Source organism: Muscardinus avellanarius (genome assembly GCF_963383645.1).
Source record: "Muscardinus avellanarius genome assembly, chromosome: 4".
Lineage (NCBI taxonomy): Eukaryota > Metazoa > Chordata > Mammalia > Rodentia > Gliridae > Muscardinus > Muscardinus avellanarius.
Genome location: NC_137789.1, coordinates 116,773,619 through 116,798,781, shown reverse-complemented (window position 1 = coordinate 116,798,781; position 25,163 = coordinate 116,773,619). Strand labels below are relative to the sequence as shown.

General features: G+C 42.3%; 1 protein-coding gene across 1 annotated transcript in view; it reads right to left on the bottom strand.

The window, feature by feature from the left end:
• Nucleotides 1–25,163, bottom strand: part of TET1 (tet methylcytosine dioxygenase 1) — a gene marked incomplete at both ends in the record, with an annotated part of 121,136 nt that overhangs the window by 929 nt on the left and 95,044 nt on the right. Inside the window, 7 exon segments of the mRNA XM_080695159.1 lie at nt 3–41; nt 4,999–5,347; nt 8,773–8,910; nt 9,634–9,723; nt 16,105–16,191; nt 16,883–17,033; nt 18,730–18,941. Of these exon segments, the coding sequence (XP_080551285.1) occupies nt 3–41; nt 4,999–5,347; nt 8,773–8,910; nt 9,634–9,723; nt 16,105–16,191; nt 16,883–17,033; nt 18,730–18,941 (1,066 nt within the window).

The following is a 25,163-nucleotide window of genomic DNA, read 5'->3' as shown; positions in this document are numbered from 1 at the left end:
TTGGTTTTTTATACCAGGTTGAACTATCTCACTATTACTCCCTAAACAGAGAGACAATTATTCCCTAAACAGAAAGACAACAAACCATTTTTGTTTCTTTTTCTCTTTTGGATTACTGGGCATTGAACCCAGGGCCTGGAACAACCGAGGAGAACAATGCACCAGAGCTACATATTGAGACCTGGTATGCTTTCTCTTTTCTTTCTTTCTTTCTTTCTCTTTCTTTCTTTCCTTCTCTCTCTCTTTTCTTTTTTTTATTTTTTTTTTTCGGGTCTGGGGATGGAACCCAGGGGCATTTGACCTCCGAGCTACACCCTCTGCCAAGCCATGACTTCATTTTTTAAAAAGTAAAGTAAAAGTAAGTAGCAGTTTATAATATATTTCTATATATCATATATTTCTGGGTGTCACAACTGTTAGGTAGCAGGAAATCACAATTTTTTATTTGAAAATGAAACATTTATGATCCTCAAAATAACTAGCATTTCAGCTTCATTTCTTTGCCACTAAGTAGGTAGAGCTTTATTACCACACTGGTAAGTGTGAGTGACATACCTGAAATGATAACATAGGGATATTGAAGTTGAAGCATTGTGTGTATGTGTGTGTGTGTGTGTGTGTGTGTGTGTGTGTGTGTGTGGTACTGGGGATGGAACCCAAGGGCTTTCTACCTCCAGACTACACTCCCAGACCAATTTTATATTTTATTTGGAAACAAGGTGTCACTAAATTGCTGAGAGCCTCACTAAGTAGCTGAGGGTGGCTTCGAACCTGCGCAATCCTCATGTCTCAGCCTCCCAAGTGCTGGGTTTACAAGCGTGTGCCACCAGACCTGGCCTATTTTTCCCCCCTTTTTTGGTGGCAGTAGGGACTGAAGCCAGGGACATTCTACTCCTGAGGTACACCCCTGAAATAAAATTTTCATTTTGAAATAGGGTCTCGGATTACAGGTGTGTGCCACCACACCCACTGATAGCTCTCATTTCTTTTCTTCTTTTTGTAGTATTGGGGATGGAACCCAGGGGCTTTCACATCCGGGCTATAATCCCAGACCCATTTTATATTTTATTTGGAAATAGAGTTTTACTAGGTTGCTGAGGTTGGCTTCAAACCTGCGAGATCCTCCTTCTTAGCCTCCCAAGTACTGGGATAACTTCACTCAGCTGATAGCTTTCATTTCTAAAGAGAAATTTAGCTGGATTCAATCCCTAGCAAAAAAAATATACATATAAAATTAAAAATAAGCTAGGCGTGGTGGCGTGCATTTATAATCCCAGCTTTTGGGAGGCTGAGACAGGAGGATCATGGTTCAAAGACAGCTTCAGCTACTCCTTAGCAAGGCCCTTTGCAACTCAGTGAGACCCTGTTACAAAATAATGACTAAAAAATAAGGTTAGGGGTGTAGCTCAGATACAGAATGCCCTTGGGTTCCATCCCCAATACTGCAAAAACAACAACCACCAAATAAAAACACAAACAAATAAACAAAACAAAACAACAAAAAAAAAAACAGTCTGCCTTAAAACTTTCAGCTTTCTTTTTTTTGGTGCTGGGGGTTGAATCTAGGGCCCTGTGCATGCTAAGCTACTTCCCTGGACCTACCCTGTAATTCTGATTTGGAATACTAAAACATGTTCATGATGTATTTATTTTGTAGGCTTCTTAGAGAAAGTGCTATTTTTAGAAATGGGACAGAATTATATAAGCCTGGAGCATACTGCTATAACAGAAGCTGAGATAGACTACAAGGTTTGTGACAAAAATTCACAAGCCAAATTGAGAGATTTCTAGACCACAGATAGGAAAGTTTGAATGATTTGAATTACTTGGAAATATAGTAGGGGGACTGGGGACATAGCTTAGTGGTAGCATCCTTGCCTGGTGTGTATAAACTCCAGGATTCAACTCTCATACTACACACACAAACACAATTAGTGTGGGGAGGGGGTGAGGACGGAACAGGATGGATAAAATCCATAACGTGTATTGGAAATAAACTGTTAAAACATGTTAGATCAAAATGACAGTAAACTTTTAAAATGATCACATTGTAAGATCACTGGGAATCAATGTATACTCTGCAAAGTCATTGTGAAATGGGATCTCACTAAGCTGCAAGTTGCAGAGGGCCTCATTAAATGGAAGCCTCCCCAGTACTAGAATCACAGGCATTTGCCACCATGAGCACTAGCTAAAGTTTCTTTCCTTATCTTTTTGTGATGCTGGGGATTTAAGCAGGGAACAGTCTATCTAGCCTTGTGCTTTTGACTTTTGTTTGGAAAGAGGGTCTAGTTTGCTGAGAGTCAAAGCACACTGCTGAGGCTGGTCACAGGCCTGTGATACTGTCTCAACGTCCCAATTACTTGGATTACAGGTCATTTATTGAAGCATTAAGTAAATAGTTGATAGCAATTGCCTAGAACAAAAGAGGCCCTAGGTTTGAAACTTTATTTCATAATAAAGTCCAGAACACTCATTTATTTTACTTCATTAGTAAAAGAAAGAGAAGACAAGCAAGATCCAATAAGAAAGAGCCAGGTATGGTGGCAGTACCTCCAAATAAATAAATAAAAATTTTTAAAAAAGGCATTAGAAACACAACTAAATATAAGGTGTGACCACTAAAAAACAAAAATTAAAGTAGAAAACAAATAAAATGATGTGTTTGTAGCCGGGTGTGGTGGCGCACACTTGTAATCCCCGCGCTTGGGAGGCGGAGACAGGAGGATCTACAGGTTTGAAGCCAGCTGTGCTGGCGTAAGAGACTCTGCTTCAAAAATATAAAGTAGGCCTGGGAGTGTAGCCCAGAGGGAGAAGGGCTTCCAGGAACCCCAGTACCACCCAAAAAAAAAAAAAAAAAAAAAAAAGAAAGAAAGAAAAGAAAAAAAAAAAGATGTATTTGTGAATCTAGGGCTTCCTGTCTGCTATGGAAGCTCTCTAGTGATTAAGTTACCAATATACAGGAAATAAGGTGTTATTAAACTTCTTGGCATTTTTGTTGTGATTACTACTGTATTTAAATATTGTAGTTAACCTGGGTGTGGTGGTACAAACTTGTAATCGCAGTTCTTGGGAGGCAGAGACAGGAGGATCACAAGTTTGTGGCCAGCCTCTGCTACTTAGTAAGGCACTCCACAACTTAAGTGAGGCCCTGTTTCAACATAAAGAACAAATAGGGAAGCATGTAACAAGAACATTTAATAAAATGTTAATAACATTTTATTAACATTTAATAAATAAAAATGCTAGCAGTTAGCTCTCTTCCCAAAAAAAAGGGGGGTGGGGCTGGAGGTGTAACTCCAAGGTAGAATGCCCCTGGGTAGATTACACACACACACACACACACACACACACACACACACACACACACACACACACGAGGATTGGTTGCAAGTTTGCAGCCCGCCTCAGCTACTTAGTGAGGCCTCTACAACTTAGTGAGACCCTGTTTCAAAATAAAGGATAAGCCAGGTGTGGTGATGCACGCTTATAATCCCAGCATTCAGGAGGCTGAGAGCTGAGGATGACAGTCTGTGGACAGCCATAGCTATTTAGGGAGGCTCTTTGCAACTCAGTGAGACCCTGTTTCAAAATAAAGAATAAAAATTAGGGCTGGGGGTATAGTTTGGAGGTAGAATGCCCTTGGGTTCCATTCCCAGTACGTTAAAAAATATATATAATAATAAAGAATCTGAAGGTGGGTTGTGGTGGCGCATGCTTGTAACCCCAGCATTTGGCAGGCAGAGACTGGAAGGTGGAGGTTTGCCTCAGCTACTTAAGGAGGCACTTTGCAACTCAGTGAGACTCTGTTTCAAAAATAAAAGAACTAGCCAGGCGTGGTGGCGCACACTTGTAATCCCGCGCTTGGGAGGCAGAGACAGGAGGATCGCGCAGGTTCGAAGCCAGCCGCGTGTGCTGGCTTAGGAGACCCTGTTTCCAAATAAAAATATAAAAATAGGTCTGGGAGTGTAGCCCGGAGGTAGAAGGGCTTCCAGGAACCCCAGGACCACCAAAAAAAAAAAAAAAATAATAAAATAAAATAAATAAATAAATAAATAAAATAAAATAAAAGAACTAAATTAGAACTGGGGTGTAGCTCGGAGGTATAATGTCACTGGGTTCCATCCTCAGTACTGAAAAAAAAAAAAAAAAAAAAAAGGATTGGGGAGTCTAATTTGGAGGTAGGAGGCCCCTGGGTCCAATTCCCAGTACAAACAAGACCAACATCAACAAGTGCTACTTAGTAACTGGATAATGGAAACGGATTCTAAAGCTGATTAAAGAATGTGATGAGCTAGGATCACGGTTCAGGAACAGCCTCAGCTATTTAGTGAGGCCCTCTGTGACTTAGTGAGACCTTGTTTCAAAAAATGAAGGAGAAAAAAAAAAAAAAAAAAAGAATCTGATTTCATTTTCTCCCTGCCAAACAGAATGGGCAGGTGAAGGCCTGTAATCCCAGAATTTGGAAGATTTAGGCAGGACTTAGGAGGATTACAAGTTCCAGGAGAACCTGAAAAATGTAGTAAACCCAGGTCAAAATAAATGTAGCTCGCCAGAGCCCCTCAGTTCAATATCCAGAATCTTTATTTTTTTATTATTATTTATTTTCATTTTTTGAGTGTCTGGGGATGGAACCCAGAGGCATTCGACCTCCGAGCTACACCCCCTGCCCTATTTTTTATTCTTTATTTTGAAACCGGGTCTCACTAAGTTGCAGAGGGCCTCACTAAGTAGCTAAGGCTGTCCGCGAACTGCGATCCCGGTCTCAGCCTCCTGAATGCTGGGATTACAAATGTGCGCCATTAAGCCTGGCTCCTAGTATCTTTAAAAAAAAGAAAAAAAAAGGCAAGTGAGATTCAAGAGAAAGCAGTTAATGAATGAACATCTTCTCATAATGCCTCAACCCTAAGATGAGACAAGACAGGAGGTGAGGAGCAGGAAGGGGCCAGGGAATGGGAAAGCCTGGCGTGAGGACCCACGCGGGTCCCACCGGCTCACCTGGCGGCGGCGCCGAAGCCCTGCTGCTGCTCGTCACGGCCGAGTGGTTCTTCCGCTTGACTCGAGGACTCTGCTTCTTCTCCACGGCCCGAATCTTACACTCCAGGGCTTCGGTCATCATGGCAGCCCTCTTCTTCCCGGAGCGAGGAACAGGCTGAGTGAAACGCGTTCTCTTTTGGCGAGAGGGCTTAAGGACCTGGATGGCCCCGGAACTGATCTTAGCTTCCAACCCTTCCTTGGAGCCAAACTCATCCGTGTCTGCAAGTTTGTAGAGCGGGAGGACGTGCAGCTGCTCGTCCTCGGGGATGACACCCAGCGAGCGGTTATCCTCCCGGGTAAGGGTGCAAACCTGTTGGGAGGGAGAACAATGCGGAAGGCAGGATGTACCAGGCCTGTTATCCTACCTCCTTTGCGTTGAGAGTGGGAACGAAATCCGTCCTCCCATCTTATTTTCAGTTTGTTGCTGTTGGTGTAGCAATTGCTTATTTACTTACTTACTGTGGTACTGGAGATTGAATCCAGGGTCCTTCTACCTCCTAGCTACAAGCCCAGCCCTATTTTATGCTTTAATGTTAACGAGTTCTCACTAAGTCACTGAATGCCTCACTAAACTGCTGAGGCTGGCCACCAACCTGCGATTCTTCTGTCTCAGCCTAACAAATACTGGGATTACAAGTGGGAACCACCATAACCAGCGATTTTCTTCTTAATTTTATTGGCGGGGAATCCTGGGAATTGATCTCTGGGGGAATCCACCTCTGAGCAACATACACTTATAGCCTGTTTTTATTTATCTTTTGGTGATACTGGGGATGGAACCCAGAGGCCTTCTACCTCTGGGCTACACTCCCAGACCTATTTTTTTTTAGGGTCTGGGGATGGAACCCAGGGGCATTCGACCTCTGAGCTACATCCGGTGCCCTATTTTTTACTTTTTATTTTGAAACAGAGTTGCACTAAGTTGCAGAGGGCCTCACTAAGTAGTAGCTGAGGCTGTCAGCAAACCACCATCCTCTGATCTCTGCCTCCCTGATGCTGGGATTAAAAGCATGCGCCACCACACCCAGGGTCTCCCAGACCTATTTTATATTGTATTTGGAAATAGGGTCTCACTAAGTTGCCGAGAGCCTCACTAAGTAGCTGAGGCTGGCTTTGAACTTGGGTGATCTTCCTGTCTCAGCCTCTCAAATACTGGGATTACAAGCGTGCACCACTATGCCCCTTTTGATTTTATTTCATTTTACTTTATTTTTTGCAAGACAGAAGATTGAACCCAGGGGCATTCTGCTTGAGTTACACTCCAGCCCTATTTTATTTTTTATTTAGCATTTTAAAAGTTTTTATTAAAAATAATGTTAATTAGCTGGGCATGGTGGTGCACGCTTGTAATCCCAGCATTTGGGAGGCTGAGACTGGAGGATTGTGGTTCGAGAACAGCTTAGCTACTTAGTGAGGCCCTCCGCAACTCAGTGAGACCCGGTTTCTAAATAAAGAATAAAAATTGGGCAGGGGGTATAGCTCGGAGGTCGAATGCCTCTGGGTTCTGTCCCTAGGCCCGCAAAAAAAAAGTTAATTATTTTTGTGGTACTGGGGAATGTACCCAGTGGCATTCTGCCTCCAAACTACATCCCTATCCCTATGTTTATTTATTTATTTTTGAAACAGGATATTGTTGGTTGATGAGTCTTATTACTTGCTGAGACTATTCTAGGACCTGCAATCTTCTTATCACAACCATATAAGTAGAGCTATGTGCGGCAACACCTGGCATTTATTTTGTTATTTTGAAACACGGTCTTGATAAATTGCTGAGGCCCTCACTAAGTTGAGTTGAGGCTGGTTTGAACCTTGAGGTCCTTCTATCTTAGCACCAGGACAACAGGTTTGCATCACCACACCCTTGATAAATTGCCAAGGCTGTCCTTGAATCTGAGATCCTGCTGTCTCAGCTTATCAAGTACTAGGATTACTGGTGTGCACAACCATGCCAAGCTCTAATTTTGGATGTTTTTAAATCCAAAGTACTGGAATTTCTGATTCCAAATAGTGGGAACACAGTTCCAAATCAGACCAGTGTAATTTTGAGTTTAGTTTTATCAGTAATGGTTCTATTCAAAATAGTTAAGTATAGCTGGGAGTGGTGGTGCACAGTGGTGCACGGTGGCACATGCTTGTAATCCCCAGGCTTGGGAGGCGGAGACAGGAGGATTGCGCAGGTTCAAAGCCAGCCATGCTGGCTTAAGAGACCCTGTTTCCAAAAATAAAAAAGTATAAAAAATAGGTCTGGGAGTGTAGTCCGGAGGTAGAAGGGCTTCCAGGAACCCCAGCACCACCAAAAACAAAAAAACAAAAAAAAAGTTAAGTATTTCATTCCAACATGGTGGCATATTCTTGTAATACCAGCATTTGGGCTGCTGACACAGGAGAATCGTGGTTTCTGGCTAGCCTTAGCTACTTAGTGAGGCCCTTTGCAACTCAGTGAGACCCTGTTTCAAAATAAATGTAAGAAGCCGGGCGTGGTGGTGCAAGCCTGTAATTCCAGTACTTGGAAGGCTGAGACAGGAGGATGACACAGGTTTGAAGCCAGCTTCTGAGGCTTTCAACAACTTAGTGAGACCCTGTTTCCAAGTAAAATATAAAACAGTTCTGGGAGTGTAGCCTGGAGGTAGAAGGCCCCTGGGTTTCATCCACAGTACCACATCAAAATAAATAAATAAAATAAAATAAAATAAATAAATAAATAAATTGGGCTAGGGCTATAGCAAGGGGTGTAACTTGGAGGTAGAATGTTCCTGGGTTGAATCCCCAGTACCCCTCCAACACACACACAAAGGGTAGGAATACCATATACACACAAAAAGTATTTCATATTTTTTATATTAAACCTTTTTGTTAGAGTGCTTGCCTAGAATGTACTAGGCCCTGGTTCAGTCATCAGTTCATTGAAACACAAACAACAAAATACCAAGGTGCATTAAGAAGATAAGCTGGGTACAATTTCCTGACAAGAAGTCTGAAGCTTGTATGACAAAGAGAAAACTTGACTTATTTAACTAGTTCAATAACAGAATTATTGCTTTATTTAATTTAATATTTTGTGGCACAGGGGATGGAACCCAGGGGTATTCTACCTCTGAGCTATAACTCCAGCCCTATTTTTTTTTATTTATTATTTTGGAACAGGGACTCACTAAGTTGCTAAGCCTGGCCATGAACTAGTAATCCTCCTATCTCAGCTCCCAAGTACTGGGATTACAAGTGTGCACCACCCTGCCTGGCAGAAGAATTGTTGCTTTAAGTAATCAGGTTCCCTTACCTCCCAGCAAAAACGCCACAACATATAGCTCAAACCTGGCAAGAAAATATGTTCAAGGTTGGTTCTATATATTTTGGCTAACATACTGACAATTAAGTTTAATAAATATTATATAGACATACACTTACACACTGTAACACCACATAAAACCAAAATCACAGTTAAGGACTGCAGTCTAAGCAGGCAGTGATGAAGATTTCAAATAGAAAATAACGAGCCGGGCGTGGTGGCGCACGCTTGTAATCCCCGCGCTTGGGAGGCAGACACAGGAGGATTGCGCAGGTTCGAAGCCAGCCACGCACACTGGTTTAGGAGACCCTGTTTCCAAATAAAAATGGAAAATAGGTCTGGGAGTGTAGCCCGGAGGTAGAAGGGCTTCCAGGAACCCCAGGACCACCACCAAAATAAATAAATAAATAAATAAATAAATAAATAAATAAAATAACCCAGCTACGTACCACCGTGCTTCCATTATTCATGTTGTGAATGTCCCTGTGGGGATGGGCACAGAAATCTAGGCAAGCTGTGACGCCAGAGAAAGGACGACCTTCCTTGGTACCAAGCCGACATTCTCGGGCAACATGTTCATTTTCCACCTGGAAAAAGTATACAAGGGTCATATAGCTTTAGAAGAGAGAAAGACTCAATGTAATCACAAAAGTAAAGATCATTTTTCTAACCAAGTGCTTAAATTAATTACAGTTTGTAATTTCTGAGATTTCTGAGGTGACAAGTAATATTGTGACAGATGTATAGTTTAGCAACATTCAGGATTGAGAGCTTGAGAATTCATGTACTACACTGCCAACTCAAACCTCATGTCAGATGGCAGGGGAAGACCTGGGTTCCTCCTAGTGGTGGGAAAACAAGAAACTTTAATATTTTCTTAGGAAAAAGAGGACCAGTAAAAATGAATTAATCACACATCCAGAGCTATTACCTATATAAAGTAGATATAGTCACATTTCAGGAACCATTATAGATGTGAATTAGATTTTTTCTTGTGTGTAAGTGGTGCTGGGGATTGAACCCCAAGGCATTCGTGAGCTACATCCCCAGTCCAATTTCTTTTGCTCATTTGGAAATGGTCTCACTAAGTAGCTGAGAGCCTCACTAAAATTCCAAGGCTGGCTTCAAAGCTGTGATTCTCCTGTCTCAGCCTCCCAGGAACTGAACCCAGGCAAGTTCTACATCTGAGCTATAACTCTAGCCCATTTTATTTAGAAAGAAAGAAAAGAAAACATTCTATTAACCAGGACTTTATATACATGGAAATTTGAATCATGTTGTAGAAGGATGGTAAAGATTTAAAAACATACCTGATTTTGGTAAGCCACGGGAGCTAACTGCTTATAAATTGGAGCTAATTCTGTAGCCAAACTCTGCAAATTATCTTCAAGGTTTTTTTCCTATAGGAAAAAATAGTCCATAGGTTATTTTAGAATGACATACATAGATAAAGGTCTTAAATTATATTATAAATTACTGATGGGTTATGTGATGTAGAATTTGTACGTAACCCAAGAAAATGGCTACCATAGAAAATTATAGCCTCAGCCGGGGACGGTGGTACATGATTGCAATCTCGGTACTTAGGAGGCTGAAACAGGAGAATTCCAGGTTCATAGCCAGCCTCAAAACTTCGCAAAGCCTTACACATCTTAGGGAAACCCTGTTCCAAACTAAAAAATATAATAAGGCTGGGGGTATAGTCCAAGTAGAATGTCCCTGATTTCAATCCACAGTACCAAAAAGAAAACAACGCAAAAACAAAACACCTCCAATCCTCCTGTCTCAGCCTCCCAAGTACTAGGCTTACAAGGGTACATCACCACGCCCAGCTCATAAATATATCTTTTGGGGGAGTGATACTAGGGATTGACTCAGGTCACTCTTTTTATTTATTCATCTTTTGGTACCGAGGGTGGAACCCAGGGGCTTTTCTACCTCTGGGACATACTACCAGACCTATTTTATACTTTATTTGGAAATAGGGTCTAAGTTGCTGAGAGCCTCACTAAGTAGCTGAGGCTGGCTTCGAACCTGTGTGATCCTCCTGTCTAAAGCCTCCCAAACGCTGGGATTACAAGCGTGCGCCACCATGCCTGGCAGGGAGTTCTACTTTTGAGCAGACCCCCAGCCAAATTGTATGTTTTATTTTGAAACTGAGTCTCACTAAGTTGTGGAGGGTCTAAATAAATTGCTGAGGCTGTGTCAGCCTCCCAAATACTGGAATTACAGGTGTGTGTGCATCATCACTCTTGCCTAATACATATTTAAAATAATACTTGAGCCGGGCGTGGTGGCGCACGCTTGTAATCCCCGCGCTTGGGAGGCTGAGACAGGAGGATCGCGCAGGTTCGAAGCCAGCCTCAGCTAGTTAGTGAGGCTCTCAGCAACTTAGTGAGACCCTGTTTCAAAAATAAAATAAAAATAAATAAATAGATAGATAAAATAAAATAAAATAATACTTGGCAAGGCTGGGTTTTAGCTTAGTGGCAGAGCGCTTGCATAGTATGCTGAAGGCCCTGGTTGGATCCCCAGTACAATATGACACACACATACAGACACATGCAAAACCCTTGAAAGAGATGATGATATTTTTCTGATCAGAGGGGCAAAAGTGTATCAGAGATGAGTAAACATCTCATGATCAAAGTGAGTAACTAGTTTTCTAAAATCAATGCTGCCTCTTCCAGGCCATAATGGGAAGATTTGGTAAGACTATGATAACACTATATCAAGAATCAAGATTTTTCCCCATAGAGAAATGAGTCTCCATTGAAAATTATAGTGAGGAGCTGGGCATGGTGGCAAACTCCTGTAACCCCAGTACTTGGTAGGCTGAGACAGGAGGATTCCTAGGTATAAGACCAGCCTAACCCTCTTCCTATTTTTATTTTATTTATTAATTTTTTGTGGTGCTGGTGATTGAACCCAAGGACATTCTACAACTGAGATATACTCCCAGCCCTATTTTATTTTATTTTTTTAATTTTGAATCATAGCCCCCCGGCCCAAGTTGCTGAGGGTGGCCTTGAACCTGTGATTCTCTAGTCTCAGCCTCCCAAGTACAGAAATTGTAGGCAAGCACCAAAACGGCTGGCAACTCAAATGTTACAACATTTTACTGTGTTTTATAGTAATCCCTACTGTATTATAGAACATCCCCTTCAGAAGGCAGAATAATTTGTTTTCTTAAGTACAAGGTACAGTGTGGAAATATTGAAACACAGTAGGCAAATGGAAACAAATAAAATAGATTGTATTAATATCCTTGGCTATCATTACATCATTCAGATTGACAAAAATCCTGTGTAAACTATGTTTCTTCCTGCATAAGCACTATACAAGCCAGGCGTGGTGTCGCACGCTTGTAATCCCAGTGCTTGGGAGACTGAGACAGGAGGATCGCACAGGTTCGAAGCCAGCCTCAGCTACTTAGTGAGGCTTTCAGCAACTTAGTGAGACCCTGTTTCCAAATAAAATATAAAATAGGTCTGGGCCAGGCGTGGTGGCGCACGCTTGTAATCCCAGTACTTGGGAGACTGAGACAAGAGGATCAAAGCCAGCCTCAGCTACTTAGTGAGGCTCTCAGCAACGTATTGAGACCCTGTTTCCAAATAAAATATAAAAAAAAATAGGTCTGGGAGTATAGCCCGGAGGTAGAAAGCCTCTGGGTTCCACCCCCAGTACCACCAAAAACCAAAACCAAAACCAAATCAAAAAAACAACAAAAAAGCACTATACAAGTATTACTCATTATAAAAAACAACCAAAAATTGTTCTCAATCTCACCAATTACTCTGTGCATGGATGTCCTTATCTCTCTGAACTAAGAAATGACGGAGCTAGATCATAATACTGATTAGAGATTACAATGCACCAATAAAAGTTGTTTTTTCTTTTGGTGGTGCTGGGGATGGAACCCAGAGGCAGACCTACTTTCTATTTTATTTGGAAAGAAGGTCTTACTAAGTTGCTGAGAAACTCACTAAGTAACAGGCTGGCTTTGAACCTGTGCAACCCTCCAGTCTCAGCCTCCCAAGTACTGGGATTACTAGTGTGACCTATTTATGTTCAAGACTAAATCCTTTTTAATTTTTTATTTTTTTGCAGTACTGGGGATGGAACCCAGGGACAATCTACCTTTGAGCTACACCCCTAGCCCTAATTTTTATTCTTTATTTTTGAAACAAGGTCTCAGTGAGTTGCAAAGGGTCTCACTAAGTAGCTGAGGCTGCCTGCAATCCTCCTGTCTCAGCCTCCCAGTTACTAGGATTAAAAGCTTGCCACCATGCCCAGTTTAATACTACCTGCTTGCTGGCCGTGGTGGCACACCCTTATAAACCTGAGACTGGAGGATTAAGATTCATGGACAGCCTCAGTTACTACTTAGGCCCTTTGCAACTTAGTGAGACCCTGTTTCAAAATAAAGAATAAAAAATAGGGCAGGGGGTATAGCTCGGAGGTCGAATGCCCCCGGGTTCCATCTCCAGACCTACAAAAAACAAAAGAAAAAGAAAAAGAAAAAAGACTACATTCTTGTGGTGCTGGAGATTGAATCCAGGGGTATTCTACTGCTGAACCACACCCCCAGCCCTATTCTTTTTCATTTTTATTTTGAAACAGGGTCTTTATAGACAGATGAGAGTTTCACTACTTGCTGAGTTTGTCCTCAGATCCAAGATCCTCCTATTTGAGCCTCCCAAGTATGAGAGATTACAGGTATGCACCACTACACTGGCTTTCCCAGGCCAATTTTGTGTTTTATTTGGAAAACAGGGTCTCGCTAAGTTGAAGAGAGCTAAGTTGCTGAGGCAGGCTTTGAACCTGCAATCCTCTTGTCTCGGCCTCCCAAGTACGGGGATTGGAGTTGTGTGCTGCCATGCTCAACTCTTCTGCTCTTTTTACTTTATTCCTGATCTCTAGCAATATCATACCTACATCCATGTAATATAATCCCCACCAGAAGCACGTATCCAGCTACAGATCACACTATTATCGACAGGACACCACAGCTGAGATTTCCCTTTGGAAGTTCCCTTTCACACTAAACACCCTCCAACTGAATCCTTTCTTTCAGCCTGGACCTATTTCAGCATGTTCCATGTTAAGGAAGAGCAGCAAAGAGCCATTTCTTTGATCTTTCCAAACAAACCACTGCTCACGTCTCCTAAGTATCAACCATGTTCCAAGGCCACAGCCCTGCTTTCCTGGGTTGTTCTCAAAGATCACTAGATCATACTGCTCAAACTACTGTTCCCCTTACTCCAATCCAATATTCAAGGAACATCAAGACATATTTCATCAAAGGACTAAACCCCTCTGTGATCTTATTTTTTGCGGATCTGGGGATGAAACCCAGGGGCATTTGACTTCCCATCTACAACCTCTGCCCTATTTTATTCTTTATTTTGAAACAGGGTCTCACTGAGTTGCAGAGGGCCTCACTAAGTAGCTGAGGCTGTCCGCGAACCGCGATCTTCCCATCTCAGCCTCCCGAATGCTGGGTTTTATGATCTTCTAAAAATAAACAAAAAAATTTTTTTGTATTGTGAATTGATCCTGAAAGCATGCTTTACTTTTCTTTTTTAAAGTTTTTAAAAATTTGAAACAGGGTCCCACTACTTGCTAAGGCTGTTCTCAAACCTGAGATCCCCCTGTCGGTCTCCCAAATATTGGGATTACAGTTGTGTGCCTCCATGCCAGCTTTCTTTCAACATTCTTGACCGGCTTACAAGGCAGCCTCATGCACCCCCGGCCTGCTGCATTTTGGCCATACTGGCCGCCTGAAAGTTCTCAGAGTAAGCCAGGCTTCTTCCTGTATTACAAGCGCTATACAGATGTTACCTGGCATTAGGAAGAGCCAAAGACAAACACTGGTCTCACATTCATTAACTACATGACACCATGAGTGTTACAGTACGAAAATGTAATAGTTATTTCAAGATTACTAGTATATTTACAGACTAAGATACTTTTTCGTATTCAGAAAGAGAACCTGGTTAATTTTAAGGTTAAAAATAACATGGAGTTATAGAATATTGTAAACTATAAGAGGATGCCTGTTCATTTTCAGATTTGAGATATTCTTTAGTTAACTTCCCTTTCTTTTTTTTTTTTTTGTGCGTCTAGTAATGCAACCCAGGGGCATTTGAACCCTGAGGTACTACTGTCTTAATTCTGGCAACTTTATTTTGCCTTTTTTTTTTTGGTATGTGTGTGGTACTGAGGTTCCTGGAAGCCCTTCTACCTCTGGGCTACACTCCCAGTCCTATTTTATATTTTTATTTGGAAACAGGGTCTCTTAAGCCAGTGCGGCTGGTTTCGCACCTGCACGATCCTCCTATCTCCGCCTCCCAAGCACGGGGATTACAAGCCTGCACCACCACGCCTGGCTTGCATTTTCTACTTACTTTGCATACTAATGATTTAACTCCCTTTGCTAATTATACACACACACACACACACACACCTTTTTTTTTTTTTTTTTTTTTTTTGCAGTACTGGGGAACACACCTGGAAACCAGGTGTGTTCCACCTGAGCTATACCCCCAGGCCTATTTTTATTTTGCAAGTTTCAAGATGGAACCCAGGGGCACTTGACCTCCGAGCGACATCCCCAGCCCTATTTTTTATTCTTTATTTTGAAACAGGGTCTCACTAAGTTGCCAAGTAGCTGACGCTGTTTGCAAACTGCAATCCTCCAGTCTCAGCCTCCCAAATGCTGGGATTACAAGGATCCATGCCCAGCTTCCAGCCCTATTTTTATTATTTATTTTTTTGGAATGGGGTTTCAATGAGTTGCAAAGGGCCTCACTAAATAGCCAAGGCTGTCCTCATACTATGATCCTCCTTTCTCAGTTTCCCAAATGCTGGGGTTACAAGTGTGTGACCCCATGACCGGCTTTTTATTCTTTATTTTAAAACAGGGATTTACTGAGTTACAAAGGGCCTAAGTATTAGCTGAGGTTGTCCACAAACTGAGATCCTCCTGTCTCAGTCTCCAGAATGATGGATTACAAGGGTGCGCCACCATGCCCAGCTCTCCCTTTGCTAATTTATTAAAGGATTGATTTCCTTAAATTCTAGTACCACCACTAATTTAAAAAAGCTAAATTCTATTTTTATTCATTTACATATTTTAACCATATACAGTTTATCGCGTGTGTGCGTGTGCGTGTGTGTGTGTTTGTGGTGTTTTGCTGGGGATGAAATCCAGGGACCTCAACCTTTGGGCTACACTCCCAGACCTATTTTATACTTTATTTGGAAACAAGGTCTCACTAAGTTGCTGAGACCTTCCCCCTAAGTAGCTGAGGCTGGCTTTGAACCTCCGACCCTCCTGTCTCAGCCTCCCAAGTATTGGCATTACAAGCGTGAGCCACCATCCATGCCAGGTTCTATCATTTATGCTTTTAGTAACATTTACCAGAGTGTTTTCCAGTCAGTGGGGCCTGACTTACTGGAAGACCACGAAGTTGGTCTAGTAGGTGAAATGTAATGTTTTATAAAGAAATAAAATAAACTGTAATCAATCAGAAATATCCTTCAGAACACATTTCATCACTGCTGAACCTTAAGAAAATACCAGTTGTCATAATTAACATGTGAATCATCTTCACTCAGACAAAACATGACACATTGAGTTCCTATGGAACCGCACCTGTACCCAAGGCCTACCCACCCTCAAATCGATAAGTTTAGGTGCTTCTTTTAATTTAAAAAAATCTAAGTGCTTAATTTATTTAAACTAGACAGTAAGTTTGACCAATTTCTTTGCTCACCATGGCCTTGTGTTCCGGACAGACTCGTTCCGGTTTCTTACATCTTCGTCTTGGGTTACGTCCTTTAGTAATCCTTTCATAGTAGGTCTGTGGGTAGTAAACTTTCTGAGTCTTTGAAATTTGGCAAATGGCTTTTTCCAAGCCTGAATGAGTATACAATTCTAGGTTCTTTTAAGAAGGAAGACTTTTTTTCTTGTTAGGGAGCAGAAGGACAACTTAAATATGGGTCAATAATTGAAGTTTTTACCTAATTGTTTATTAAAATTTTAAATTATTTACTTCAATATACTTAGCGTTAATTCCTTTTACTTTTCTTGTGTGTGTGTGGTGCTGGGGGTTGAACTCAGGGGCATTCTACCTCTGAGCTACACCCCCAGCCCTACATTATGTCTTGAGACTCACCTTCAACCTGAGATCCTCCTGTAGCAGCCTCCCAAGTAAGAGGATTATAGGCATGCACTACCATGCCCAGCTTTCTTTTCTTTTTCTTCTTTTCAATTTAAGTTATGGTACTTGGGATTAATCCCAGGGACACTTTACCACTGAGCCACATCCCAGATATTTAAGAAATTAGTTTGAAACACTCATGAAATTGCCGAGGCTGTCCTAAAATATGTCACTGATCCTCCTTTCTCAGCCTCCCAAGTACTGGGATTACAGGTGTGCACCACCACACTCGGCTTCATTACTATTTTTAATATTTATTTTTGTTAGTGTTTCAAAAATTTTTAATGCAATGGACTTATATTACAGAATTAAAAACTGAAAGGATACTTACGTGTACGGGAGAACTCGGGTCGATTCTAAATCTTCTGGGACTTGGGCTTCTACCGAATTTACAGCCGTTGAAATACATGCTCCATGAACAGCCAAAAGAAAAAGAGGCTCCGCACTTCTTTGGATCAACCCCTTGACAGGTACAGGTCCGACTGCAGGATGGGAATGGCAAATGAATTGACAAAAAGAACAAAAAACTCAGAATACTCAAAGATCATACAATTTTATTTTATTTTACTGTTCCTGTGGATAGAACCCAGGGGCATTCTATCCCTAAACCACACCCCCAGCCCCCTTTTTTTTTTATTCTTTATTTTGAAACAGGGTCTCCCTGAGTTGCAGAGGGCCTCACTAAGTAGCTGAGGCTGTCCACAGACCACAATCCTCCTGTCTCAGCCTCCCGAATGCTGGATTACAAGCGTGCGCCACCAGGCCTGGCTAGGACCATACAATTTTAGAAGAACAGATGGCTAGTGAACAAGTTATCACATTTACCTATTTTGAGATACTGGGGATTAAACCCAGGTACATTCTGTACGAGCTGCACTCCCATCCCTATTTTTTAATTTTTATTTTATGGTTTTTTTTTTTTTTTTTTTTTGGTGGTACTGGGGGTGGAACCCAGGGGCTTTCTACCTCTGGGGTATACTCCCAGATCTATTTTATATTTTATTTGGAAACAGAGTCTCACTAAGTTGCTGAGAGCCTCACTAAGTAGCTGAGGCTGGCTTCAAACCTGCAAAATCCTTCTGTCTCAGTCTCCTAAGTACTGGGATTACAAATGTGTGTCACCATGCCTGGCTCACATATATCTATTTTATAACTAAACTTTTTTTGTTACCTTGAATATGTAAATATAAGTCAGGCATGGTGATGCATGCTTGTAATCCCAGCATTGGGGAGGCTGAGACTGGAGGATTGTGGTCACAGACAACCTCAGCTACTTAGACCCTTTGCAACTCAGTGAGACCAACCCTGTTTCAAAATAAAGAATAAAAATAGGGCAGGGGGTGTAGCTCAGAGGTAGGATGTCCCTGGATTCCAACCCCAGTACTGTAAAAAAAAAAATGTAGCTAAGGGGTGGAGTGCTTCCCTGTCAAGCACAAATTTAAGTACTAGAGCAGGGCATGGTGAAGCACGCCTGTGATCCCAGCCCTTGGGAGGTTGAGGGGAGCACCCCAAGTCTGAGGACAGCCTCAGCAAGTAGCAAGACTCTCATCAACCTAGTGAGACCCTGTTTCAAAATAAAAATAAGAAAGTAGGGCTGGGGTGTAGCTTGGAGGTAGAATGTGCTTGGGTTCAATTCCCAATATTAAAAAAAATCAAGTACTGAGTTAAAAAAATAAAACTTGATGGGGGAGGGTGTTGCTCACTGGTAGAGTACGTGCATGTGTAAGGCCCTGGGGATCCACCACACTGTTCCTTTTTATACAGAAAAAACCAAAAAGCAAAAAATGGAGAGTGTTCTTTTTTTTTTTTTTTTCTTGTCTGGGGATGGAATCCAGGGTCATTCGACCTCTGAGCTACACCCCCTGCCCTTTTCTTTATTCTTTATTTGGAAACAGGGTCTCACTAAGTTGCTGAGAGCCTCACTAAGTAGCTGAGGCTGGCTTCGGACTGTGCGATCCTCCGGTCTCAGCCTCCCAAGCACTGGGATGACAAGCGTGCACCACCACGCCCGGCTCACATTCATCTCTCTTGAAAGGAAAGTTTGAGCTTTGTAGTCACACAACACCTAAAATACCACTTTCCCACTCATTACGCTCAGGGTTACTGGTAGTTAAGGGGCAATTTGCCCTGATATAATAAAGGCCGGAATGAAAAGCAGAACAAGAGAGATCTGGTTACTTTTCATTGAGGGTACATCTTCGGTCTGTAGGGTGGCCATTGTAGGACTTCAGGTTCTCAGTAAGCTCGGTGTACAACCTGTTGGCTATGGGAAGCGGGATGCCATCCCAGAGCATGATGAGTACCACGATCACAGCAGTTTCACAGTGGTGGCCGGCACGCTCCCGGACCAAACAGAGAACTTTTTCTTCAGCACTGCTTCTTCTTATAACCTGTGAAAGCAAAGGGCATCTGTCCATGGAAAACAAGTATCTTCAATTTGAATGCAATTAACAACTCTTTTTTGTTATAGGATTTAACCCAGGGTATTCTGCTCCTGAGCTATCCTCCCAACCCTATTTCATTTTCACTTTAAAACAGTCTTGTAAAACTGTTGGGCCTGGCCTCAAACCTATGATCCCCCTCCTAAGCAATGGGATTACAGGTGTGTACCATTATGCCCACATATGAACACCCCCCCCCTTTTTTTTTGATGGTACTGGGGTTCCTGGAAGCCCTTCTACCTCTGGGCTACACTCCCAGACCTATTTTATATTTTTATTTGGAAACAGGGTCTCTTAAGCCAGTGTGGCTGGCTTTCAACCTGCGCGATCCTCTTGTCTCCGCCTCCCAAGCGCGGGGATTACAAGCGTGTGCCACCACGCAGGGCTGAACATTCAGTTTAATCCTCTGAATGATTAAGTATCAACTTAGTCCCCCTCTCCACCTTGTGATACTGGGAATTGAACTCAAGAGCACTCTACCTCCAAACTATAAACCTTTATTGTTTATTTTGAAACAGGGTATCAATAAATTACAAAGTATGCATCACCATGCCTGCCTGACTTTTTCTTTTTTAGGTGGTACTGGGAATGGAACTCAGGGCCTTCTACCTCTGGGCTACACTCCCAGGCCCATTTTTTGTATTTTATTTGGAAACAGGGTCTCTTAAGCCAGCTGAGGCTAGCTTCGAACCTGCGCGATCCTCCTGTCTCAGCCTCCCAAGCACAGGGATTACAAGTGTGTGCTACTACGCCCGTCTGACTTCATTTTTTAAACATCTATCTTAAGAGGTGGAAATTACAGAAATCAAAGGAATTTGCATTGCTTCAGAAGTTCCAGTTAATGCTACAGTCTGCAGAAGAGAAAACTGAGCACTCAGTGAATAACTTAAATGCTCTAGCTGGGTGCAGTGGTGCATTTACCTGAATTCCCAGTAACTGGGAGTCTAAGACAGGAGGATTGCAGCTTTAAGGCCAGCCTCAGAAACTTAGCAGGAATCTGTTTGAAAATAAAACAAGGCCAGGCGTGGTGGCGCAAGCTTGTAACCCCAGCATTCGGGAGGCTGAGACCGGATAGCCTCAGCTACTTAGTTCTATCCACAGACAATAAATAAATAAAAAATAAAAAATAAATAAATAAATAAATAAATAAATAAATAAATAAATAAATAAAACAGAAGCCAGGCATGGTGGCCCATGCTTTTATTTATTTATTTTTTTGGTGGTACTGGGGTTCCTGGAAGCCCTTCTACCTCCGGGCTACACTCCCAGACCTATTTTTACATTTTTATTTGGAAACAGGGTCTCCTAAGCCAGCGCGCGCGGCTGGCTTCGAACCTGCGCGATCCTCCTGTCTCTGCCTCCCAAGCGCGGGGATTACAAGCGTGCGCCACCACGCCCGGCTTGGCCCATGCTTTTAATCCCAGCATTCGGAAGGGTGAGACAGCCGAAGCTACTTAGTGAGGCTCTTTAAAACTCAGTGAGACCTTTTTCAAAATAAAAAATAAAGAGCCAGGCGTGGTGGTGCACATTTGTAATCCCAGCGCTTGGAAGGCTGAGACAGGAGGATCGCACAGGTTCGAAGCCAGCCTCAGCTACTTAGTGAGTGAGGCTCTCAGCAACTCAGTGAGACCCTGTTTCCAAATAAAAAAATATAAAATAGGTCTGAGAGTATAGCCCGGAGGTAGAAAGCCTTGGGGTTCCACCCCCAGCACCACCAAAAAAATAAATAAATAAAATAAAAAATACTAGGGTTGGGGGTGTAGCTCGGAGGTAGAATGCCCCTGGGTTTCATCCCCAGTACAGCCACAAAAAAAAAAAAAAAAACCAAAAAACCAGTCTCAATACACTGTATGGGAAAGGGAGGATTGGGGAGGGAGTCAGGGAAAGCCACCAAGTGTGTGCATGCATGTCACTGTCACTATGAGACTAATGCACCAATAAACGTATTGAAAAAAAAGAAGCCAAGGATGGTGGCGTTCGCTTCTAATCCCAATACTTGGGAGGCCGAGACAGGAGGATTCCGGGTTCCTGGGTAGGCTCAGCTATTTAGTGAGGCCCGATTTCAGGTCTCCCTACGTTCCTGAGGCTGGCCACAAACTCTCGATCCTTCTGTCTCAGCCTCAAGTACTAGGATTATAAGCTTGCGCTATCACACCCATCTTAACATGGCCAAAATTTAGACAATATCAAGAATTAGTAAACATGAAGAGAAATTAACATTATTGTACATTACACAAGAGATTATAATAAAAGGGTAACTACTTTGGAAAACTACTAATGTCAACAAAAGCTGAATGTGTGCAGACATCCCAAACCCAGCCATGCCAGTTCTAGGTACACACTAAGCACTAAAGCACTGCTGTATCCACAGTCACGTCCCACTAGAAACAACCAAAAGGTCTCTACCAGGAAAAAGGTCTGGTACATTTAACCACTGATAGTACAGGACACCACTCAGTGACGAGGCTGGTACACTACTGCATGCAACGTGGAGAGAGCTCGTAATTATAGTGCGGAGTGAGAGAAGAGGGAGGAAGTAAATACATACTCCAAGACTTGTTTATATAATAAATTTTAAAATGGGCAAGGCTAATCAATAAGGTGTGAGGGGAACAGAGTGGACTTTTGTGCTTGCCTCAATACTAGAGATTGAACCCAGAAGCATTCTACCTCCAAGCTATACTCACAGACCATTTTATTTTATTTGTGATACTGGCAGTGGAACCCAGGCGATTTTCTACCTCTGGGCTATACTCCAAGACCTATATTATACCTTATTTGGAAATAGGCTCTCACTACATTGCTGAGAGCCTAAGTAGCCGAGACTGGCTTTGAACCTGTGCAATCCTCCTGTCTCAGCCTCCCAAGTGTGCGCCACCATGGCTGGCTTCCCAGCCCTTTTTATTTTGAAACATGGTCTCCATTAGTTGCTGGGGCTGGCCTTGAACCCATAATCATCCTGTCTCAGCCTTCCAAGTACTGGCATTAGTGGCATGGGGCTGCCACACCAAGCAGAGCTAGAGAGGTTATTTTCTGGAAAGAACAATGAACTAGGAGGAGACAACAAGAATGCATTTCAAGCCGGGTGTGGTGGCACAACCGTGTAATCTCAGCATTCAGGAGGCTGAGACTGAGGATCACGGTTCGTGGACAGCCTCAGATACTTAGTGAGGCCCTTCACAATTCAGTGAGACCCTGTTTCAAAATAAAGAATAAAAATAGGGCAGGGGGTATAAGCTTGGAGGTTGGATGCCCCTGGGTTCCATCTGCAGACCCGGAAAAAAAAAAAAAAAAAAAAAAAAAAGCTTTTCATTTCTCTCATAATATTGAACAAAGCTTAAGGAAAAAAAAAAAAAAAACAAGCTGGGCGTGGTGGCGCACACTTGTAATCCCTGCACTTGGGAGGATCGCGCAGGTTCAAAGCCAGCCTCAGCTACTTAGTGAGACCCTGTTTCCAAATAAAATATAAAATGGGTATGGGAGTATAGCCCGGAGGTAGAAAGCCTCTGGGTTCCACCCCCAGTACCACCAAAAAAAAAAAAAAAGAAAGAAAAGAAAAGACCAAACTATGTTCACTTTGTAAATATCCTTTAAGTTTAGGATTTGTACAGTCTTCTGTATGTAGGTTATATACTTACCCTAAATAAAAGAAGAGAAAGTGGCTACTCTTGGCACAGGTAATTTTGGCAAATTCCTTTACCTTTCTATAGCAGCAGAGTTAGGATAAAATGAATGCTAGCAACTATTTTTATATTTGTTTAATTTACCACTGGGAAGTTGGCTCCTGAGCACAGAACTCGGCTCACAGGAGGCTCACATTGAATATTTGCTTAGTGAATGGTTATAACCCACAAAAACCCGGTGTGGGTTTATTTTATAAAAATTTCAAATCCTCGAGCCAGGTGTGGTGGCGCACACTTGTAATCCCCGCGCTTGGGAGGCTGAGACAGAAGGATCGCGCAGGTTCGAAGCCAGCCTCAGCTACTTGGTGAGGCTCTCAGCAACTTAGTGAGACCCTGTTTCCAAATAAAATAGAAAATAGGTCTGGGAGTATAGTCCGGAGGTAGAAAGCCTCTGGGTTCCACCCCCAGTACCACAAAAAAAAAAAAAAAAAAAAAAATCAAATCCTACAATTTACACTATTAATAAAATGTAAATTCTCCTAAAAAGCTGGCATGGTGGCCCATGCCTGTAATCCCAGGACTCGGGACACTAAAATGGAAGGATTACAGGTTCAAAACCAACCTCAGCAATATAGGGGACTCTCAACTAAACCTAGTGAAACCCTGTTTCAAGACAAAACTTAAAAAAGACTTGGGCTATGGCTCAGAGGTAGAATGCAAGCCTGTAATTTCAGTACCTAGACTTGAGATAAGAGGACTGCAAGCTTTAAGCCAGCCTCAGCAACTTAGCCAGACCCAGATTCCAAATAAAAAAGAAAAGAAAATCAGGGATGTAGCTTGGAGCTAGAACATACTGGGTTCAATCCCTGCTACCATAAGAAAAAAATAATTCAGAATGTATGAATTTATAAATGCTATTTATAAACTAGAGCCACATAGCAGGATCACATTATTTATTTATTTATTTATTTATTTATTTATTTATTTATTTACTTACTTATTTAGTGGTACTGGGTATGGAACCCAGGGACTTTCTACATCTGGGCTATACTCTCAGACCTATTTTATACTTTATTTGGGGACAGGGTCTCACTAAGTTTATGAGTTTTTATTCTCTCTCTTTTTTTTTACGTCTCAGAGATGGAACCCAGGGTCATCCAACCTCTGAGCTACACTCCCTGACCTATTTTTTATTCTTTATTTTGAAACAGGGGCTCGCTAAGTTGTGGAGAACCTCACTAAGTAGCTGAGGCTGCCCACAAACCACGATCCTCTTGTCTCAGCATCCCAAATGCTGGGATTACAAGCCTGCACCACCATGCCCGGCTCTTTTTTATTCTTTATTTTGAAGCAGGGTCTCACTAATTTGTGGAGGGCCTCAAAAAGTAGGCTGGCTATGAACCTGTGATCCTCCTGTCTTAGCTCCCAAGTACTGGGATTACAACCACATGCCACCATGACCGTCCAACCATATTATGTATTAAAAAACCGTTATCTCGTGAGCCGTGCAGCCTTGTAATCCCAGCATTCTGGAGGCTGAGACAGGAGGATCGTGGTTCGCAGACAGCCTCAGCTACTAAGTCCCTTTGCAACTCAGTGAGACTCTGTTTCAAAATAAAGAATAAACAATAGGGCTGGGATGGAGCTCAGAGGTAGAATGCCAATTGGTTCCATCCCAGTAACGCAAAACAAATCAAAACAAAAAACTGCTATCTCCTATAAACTATCATACACATGTTTTTCTTTTTTCCAGTATTGGGAACAGAAACAGGATATCACTAAATTGCCGAGGCTGGTTACTCAGTTTCAGCCTCCAAATTACTGAGTTTACCCCTGTGCACCAGCATGCTCGGGTCTGAGCTTATTACTGCCAGTTGTGGTGGTACACACCTGTCATCCCTGATACTCAGCTGGCTGAGCTGAACCAAAAACTTGACCCTGGTGTGGGTAACTTAGTCAGACCCAGCCTTAAAAAAAAAAAAAAAAAAAAAAAAAAAAAAAAGGCCTGAAATGTAGCTCAGTGGTAGAGTGCCTCTGGATTCAATACCTAGTACCACAAGGTGTGAGGCTAATATTTCTCCAGGAATTCATCATGGCATTCCTGTCAAAAATTAATTAAAGTGGGGTGTGGTGGTGCATACCTGCAATCCCAGTACATGGGAGGGTGTGTGTGCCTAGACTGCAGGCTCGAAGCCAGCCTTGGCCATGTGGGATCTCAGCAACTTTGTGAGATACCGTTTCCAAATAAAAAATGAACTAGGCCTGGGGATGTAACTTGCAGGTAGAATGCCCCTGAAAACCACCACCACCACCACCACCACCACACACACATGCCCACATGCACACACAGAATGAAAGAAAAGAAAAATCGAATGGCCATAAATTTTAGGGTTTATCAACTCAATTCTGCTCACTGATCTTTATGTCTACCTTTATGACACTGTCTTATTAACTACATCATTATTATACATTAAGAAATTGGGACATTTGAGGCATTTCCATTTTGCCCCTCATTTTCAAGATTTACTGCTTGCAAGCAGGATGGCAA